Source organism: Salvelinus alpinus, chromosome 6 (assembly GCF_045679555.1).
Source record: "Salvelinus alpinus chromosome 6, SLU_Salpinus.1, whole genome shotgun sequence".
NCBI classification, from domain to species: Eukaryota; Metazoa; Chordata; class Actinopteri; order Salmoniformes; family Salmonidae; genus Salvelinus; species Salvelinus alpinus.
The window spans coordinates 45,800,655-45,806,862 of record NC_092091.1 but is presented as its reverse complement, the minus strand read 5'-3'; the positions used below and the strand labels follow the sequence as shown (position 1 = coordinate 45,806,862).

Below are 6,208 nucleotides of genomic sequence, written 5' to 3'. Positions count from 1 at the left end.
GACAGAATATGTTGAAGGAGGTGGAGAGGGACAGACTTGAGAGGATGAAGAGGGAGGAGAAGAAGGAGCTTGCAAAAATAAATCAGATGAAGGATGAAGAGTTGCTGTTAATGGAAATTAGAATGAGGGAAAGGGAGAGAGAGGTGGAGGAGGTTCAGGGAGAAATCTGAGAGGCAGAAGGTAGAGAAACAGATGTAGCTCCAGAAGAAGAGACAGGAGGAGAGAGATGAGTGGGAGATATCTAAAAAGAAGAGCATGGAGGAATGGAAAGAGTTTTACAGGAAGGAAGAAGACTACCGAAATGAAGAGGAATGGATGAAAGCAGAAAGGAAGGCAAAGAGAAAGGTGGAAGAAGGAAAGAGAAAGATGGGAGAAGAACAACAGATGCTGAAAAAGCAAGCCAGTCTAACGGAGACACTGAGTGATGGAAAGAGAAGAGACCTGGAAGAGAGAAAGGAAGATGAAAATAATATGGGAGAAAAGTGTGTTAAGGAAGCAAGGGAAAGAGACAGGAGAGAGCTCCTGAAAGAAAAGAGGCGGAGACAGATTGCAGAAGAAAATTTGACACACATGGAGAAACAAATGATGGAGAGGGAGGGGGAGGGGGAGAGAGAACTTGAGTCAGTTTAGAGAAGATATGAGAAAGAGAAGATGAAAGAAAGCATGAGGAGGAAATTAAAATGAGGAAACTGGAAGACATGAGGAATTAAATGTTTGGAAAAATTAGAGAGTTGGAGGAGAGGAAGAGAGAATTTGAGAGTCAGATTAGAGAAGAGAAAAGAAAGCACGAGGTGGAAATGAAAATGAGGAAACTGGAAGACATGAAGAATGAAATGTTTGGAAAAATGAGAGAGTTGGAGGAGAGGATGATAAAGATGGAAAGACAGCATGCAGAGAAGACCACGATGGAGGAGGAGAAAGAAACGACGGAAGCACTCCTGACCGAGGAAAAAGGTAACAGTAGTGATGATGATGTTTCACTGAGATGAAACAAAAGGATGGACATAAAAATATGAGAGAGAGAGAGACCACTAGATGATAAGGAGAAGTTCAGATTGTGAAGTGAGCATGAATTCCCTCAGTATGTTTATCTATCTTTTCCCTTGCCCACCTCTCTCCCCCGAAAGATGGTGCTCAGACTCAGCAGACCCAGCAGTGCAAAGGTAAGAAAGAGGAGGGGTGCAGCATTATGAATTGTTGTGTCATATAAGACCCACTACTCACTTTGCACAAACCGGTTGAATCCCACATCTTTCCACAAAAAATATAAATTTTATGACATGACATTGAATCAATATGGAAAACTACTTCGATTAGCAAAATGTCATCAATGTAAAGGAATTTCAGGAATGTTCTTTTCCACACAACTTTTAATCTAAATCCAATTACATGGTTTACATTTTGTTGATTTCACATTAGTTGTCAACTCAATCAAATGTAAATCTAAACTAGACGTTAAACTGACGTCTGTCCAGTGGATAATATAATTTCTTATTTTCATGTCTCTATTTGCAGCTGGGAAAAATCGTTTGGCTAAAGTCTTGATGCATAGGTAAGAGAGGAGAATGTTAAAACTGATAAGTGAAGTTTATTTGACACCGTATTACATGATTCTAACAGTGATACTTGTTTTGTCTTTTTTCAGTTCCTGACGTTTTCCTTGCGAAGAAGTGACCTCTGCAATTTGACAAATTTTCTGAAATTCATTTTCATTCTTTCCCTTGTTTTCTATATACATTTTTAAATTCTTCAAGCATTATAAAATAATAAAATCATTTTAGCATCAATGGTTTGTGTGTGCACATTGTTTTTAAGGGTCAGGTCAAGACCAATTTTGTGTTGTGTGTTTTGCTAGAGAGAAACAGTACGGATATTAGCCCAGATTCCTAACCACTAGGGTTTGCAAAGTCTTTAAAAAAAACATTCACCAGCCTTAGATTCTCCACAACTTTTGTCACAGACTTGCTAACAGAATTGAGCGTGCCAGAGAAAATGGCCTCTAATGGTCTCTAATGTACCGACAGTTTTGTACTCAAAGCATTCGTTCTCTCTTTAGATTGTCACAGATGGTTGTGGCCATAGAGCTTGCCAGTTTGTAGTCCTAAAAACTGGAAATGAAACCTTGTGGTACAGATAGGGGTCTACCTGTGCCTGAGCACCTTAGTTTAAATATCAACAGTACTGCCCCAGCAGCATACCATTTGATTAACACTTGATAACATTTGATTTACATCATCAATTCTCGGTCTGGTTGGACTACATGCAGCAGAGAGAGGCAGAAAGACAGAGAGGAGCGGTTGCATCTCCGACCCATGTCCACCCCTTCTTCAGTCGGGAGTTGCACATGTGTGTCAGGGCTGCTGGAGCATTCTTCAAGCCGTACGGCATGAGGAGGTACTCAGAATGGTACTAAACGCTGTCTTCCACTCATCTCCCTCCCAGATACGCACCACGTTATACGCGCTCCCGAGATCCAGTTTTGTGAAAAAGCATGTCCCGTGAAATGACTCAATATGACTCAAAATATATTTTACACTAATAAATTGCTTTCATTTGTGGCCCAAAATACTTTTATGTTTGTGGTGATTTAAACTGATACATCCTTTCCAATAGTAAAATCTTACTGATTCCCCCATTTTTGTGTAAGCTTCAGCTAGTAGCCTAGCGGTAAAAGAGGTGAGCCAGCGGGTTACCAGTTCGAATCCCGGGTCAGACGCAAAGAAGTGAGCTAGTAACCGGAGGGTTGCTGGTGTGAAATCCTAGATGCCATATCCTGCCGTTGTGCTCTTGAGCAAGGCACTTAATCCCCCACAACAGCAGCGCCCAGTGTGGCAGCCTCCTGCACCTCTCCTAAACCTGTGTATGTACACTGAGTATACCAACAATTAAGAACACCTTTCTAATATTGAGTTGCAACCCCCATTTGCCCTCAGAACAGCCTCAATTTGCTGGGGGAGGACTCTACAAGGTGTTGAAAGTGTTCCACAGGGATGCTGGCCAATGTTGACTCCAATGCAGTTATGTCAAGTTGGCTGGATGTCCTTTGAGTGGTGGACCATCCTTGATACACACAGGTAACTGTTGAATGTGAAAAACACAGCAGGATTGCAGTTCTTGACACAAATCGGTGCACCTGCTTGGCACCTACTACCATACCCCGTTCAAAGACACTTCAATCCGCTCACACTGCCCTACCCTGTGCTTTGACCTCTTTCTCCCCTCTCTCTCCAGATGAAATCTCGCGTCTTGTGACGGCCGGCCGCCCAACAACCTGCCCGCTTGACCCTATCCCCTCCTCTCTTCTCCAGACCATTTCCGGAGACCTTCTCGCTTACCTCACCTCGCTCATCAACTCATACTTGACCACTGGCTACATCCCTTCCGCCTTCAAGAGAGCGAGAGTTGCACCCCTTCTGAAAAAACCTACACTCGATCCCTCCGATGTCAACAACTACAGACCAGTATCCCTTCTTTCTTTTCTCTCCAAAACTCTTGAACGTGCCGTCCTTGGCCAGCTCTCCTGCTATCTCTCTCAGAATGACCTTCTTGATCCAAATCAGTCAGGTTTCAAGACTAGTCATTCAACTGAGACTGCTCTTCTCTGTGTCACGGAGGCGCTCCGCACTGCTAAAGCTAACTCTCTCTCCTCTGCTCTCATCCTTCTAGACCTATCGGCTGCCTTTGATACTGTGAACCATCAGATCCTCCTCTCCACCCTCTCCGAGCTGGGCATCTCCGGCGCGGCCCACGCTTGGATTGCGTCCTACCTGACAGGTCGCTCCTACCAGGTGGCGTGGCGAGAATCTGTCTCCGCACCACGTGCTCTCACCACTGGTGTCCCCCAGGGCTCTGTTCTAGGCCCTCTCCTATTCTCGCTATACACCAAGTCACTTGGCTCTGTCATATCCTCACATGGTCTCTCCTATCATTGCTATGCAGACGACACACAATTAATCTTCTCCTTTCCCCCCTCTGATAACCAGGTGGTGAATCGCATCTCTGCATGTCTGGCAGACATATCAGTGTGGATGACGGATCACCACCTCAAGCTGAACCTCGGCAAGACGGAGCTGCTCTTCCTCCCGGGGAAGGACTGCCCGTTCCATGATCTCGCCATCACGGTTGACAACTCCATTGTGTCCTCCTCCCAGAGTGCTAAGAACCTTGGCGTGATCCTGGACAACACCCTGTCGTTCTCAACTAACATCAAGGCGGTGACCCGTTCCTGTAGGTTCATGCTCTACAACATTCGCAGAGTACGACCCTGCCTCACGCAGGAAGCGGCGCAGGTCCTAATCCAGGCACTTGTCATCTCCCGTCTGGATTACTGCAACTCGCTGTTGGCTGGGCTCCCTGCCTGTGCCATTAAACCCCTACAACTCATCCAGAACGCCGCAGCCCGTCTGGTGTTCAACTTTCCCAAGTTCTCTCACGTCACCCCGCTCCTCCGCTCTCTCCACTGGCTTCCAGTTGAAGCTCGCATCCGCTACAAGACCATGGTGCTTGCCTACGGAGCTGTGAGGGGAACGGCACCTCCGTACCTTCAGGCTCTGATCAGGCCCTACACCCAAACAAGGGCACTGCGTTCATCCACCTCTGGCCTGCTCGCCTCCCTACCTCTGAGGAAGTACAGTTCCCGCTCAGCCCAGTCAAAACTGTTCGCTGCTCTGGCACCCCAATGGTGGAACAAACTCCCTCACGACGCCAGGTCAGCGGAGTCAATCACCACCTTCCGGAGACACCTGAAACCCCACCTCTTTAAGGAATACCTAGGATAGGATAAAGTAATCCTTCTAACCCCCCCCCCCCCTTAAAAGAGTTAGATGCACTATTGTAAAGTGGTTGTTCCACTGGATATCATAAGGTGAATGCACCAACTTGTAAGTCGCTCTGGATAAGAGCGTCTGCTAAATGACTTAAATGTAAATGTAAGCCCATGGGCGACCTGTCTGGTTACCCCCTTTTCCCATCATCAAACAAACACCATAACCAAAAACAATACTCACAGGTGCGGACAAAGTGACATGTAGATGCTAAACCACACAAGAGATTTACAGCCATATGGCATTTACAGAGAGATTGCTACACAAAGAGATCAAGCTCCAGCGAAAACAACTGACAGGGTTTTTAAACCAAGGGAAAGGGAATGTGATTGGGTAGGAGAAAAGGAGCAGGTGTCTTCTGATTAGCAACTGATTGATGACTGATTGGGGAATGATGATTGTCACCTGTGAGTAGGGGAGAAGGAGAGAAAAGAAATACACACAGGATACACACAGAATACTTGTATCCGTAACAACCGTTCATCTTTATACAAATATGGATGGGTTTGCATTGGACTGTTTGAAACATTACAACATCTGATGGAAACATGTGCCAGGAACTACATTGTGGAAGACCCGTGCTAGGCCTTCCTCTATCCCTTGACAGTGAAAGTGATGGATGTGTTTGCTTTTGGTGAGGCTGTCCTGTCCGTTGTTAGAATGAGAGAATCTGAATGGCACAGGGTCTACTACAGAATTAGGCTGCAGACAAGACTGCAACTCAATCTGTGATAGTGATCGACTAAACTGCAAAGGTGATACTGTTCGAGCTACTGGGGGGTGGTTCAAGGGTATTAATAAATAATAAACAGAGACTGCTGTCAGACTGTGGGATAAAAATCATAGAATTCCGTAATATTTTTAGATAAGTTATTAAATATAAAAATTCGCATCAAACATGTTATATTGTTGATTTCCTGACTTGGAAATCTAAATTGTTTGGATTGGTTGACGACAATTGTCCGTGGATTCCTATAGATTCTACGTGGCCTATCATTGACCATAAGGAGCGTGAACCCGCTATCTTCTCTCATATCTCTAGTGTAGCCTATGCTTTTGAATTCACCACAATAAGATGCTTTGAATATCCAAAAGGCTTTTAGTAGAGTCCATTTCCATTTAGGTCTGGTTTCAGGGGTGGTAGGCCTACTGCCACATTTAATTCAACAGACCATACCGAGTTAAACAGTGCCGGCAGGTAGCCTAGCTGTTAGGGGCGTTGAGCCAATAACCGAGAGGTTGCTGGTTCAAATCCCTGCGCCGACTAGATGAAATCTTTGTCGATGTACCCTTGAGCAAGGCATTTAACTCAAATTGCTCCTGTAAGTCGCATCTGCTAAGTTACTCAAATGTCAAATGTAAGCACATTCCATACGTCCCCATGT

The 6,208-nt window shown here is 45.2% G+C and overlaps 1 protein-coding gene across 1 annotated transcript; it reads left to right on the top strand.

The window, feature by feature from the left end:
• The first annotated feature begins 360 nt into the window (after positions 1–360).
• Positions 361–1,787, top strand: LOC139577569 (golgin subfamily A member 6-like protein 4). The gene is made up of 4 exons (XM_071404674.1): positions 361–954; positions 1,128–1,163; positions 1,516–1,552; positions 1,646–1,787. The coding sequence occupies exons 1-4, from the start codon at positions 711–713 to the stop codon at positions 1,650–1,652; spliced, it is 324 nt and encodes a 107-aa protein (XP_071260775.1). The 5' UTR covers positions 361–710; the 3' UTR covers positions 1,653–1,787.
• The last annotated feature ends 4,421 nt before the right edge of the window (positions 1,788–6,208 follow it).

Coding starts and splice junctions, on each gene's coding strand:
- LOC139577569 (XM_071404674.1), top strand. CDS start 711: ATGTTTGGAAAAATTAGAGAGTTGGAGGAGAGGAAGAGAGAATTTGAG. Junction 955..1,127: donor ACTCCTGACCGAGGAAAAAG/GTAACAGTAGTG, acceptor CTCCCCCGAAAG/ATGGTGCTCAGACTCAGCAG. Junction 1,164..1,515: donor GCAGACCCAGCAGTGCAAAG/GTAAGAAAGAGG, acceptor CTCTATTTGCAG/CTGGGAAAAATCGTTTGGCT.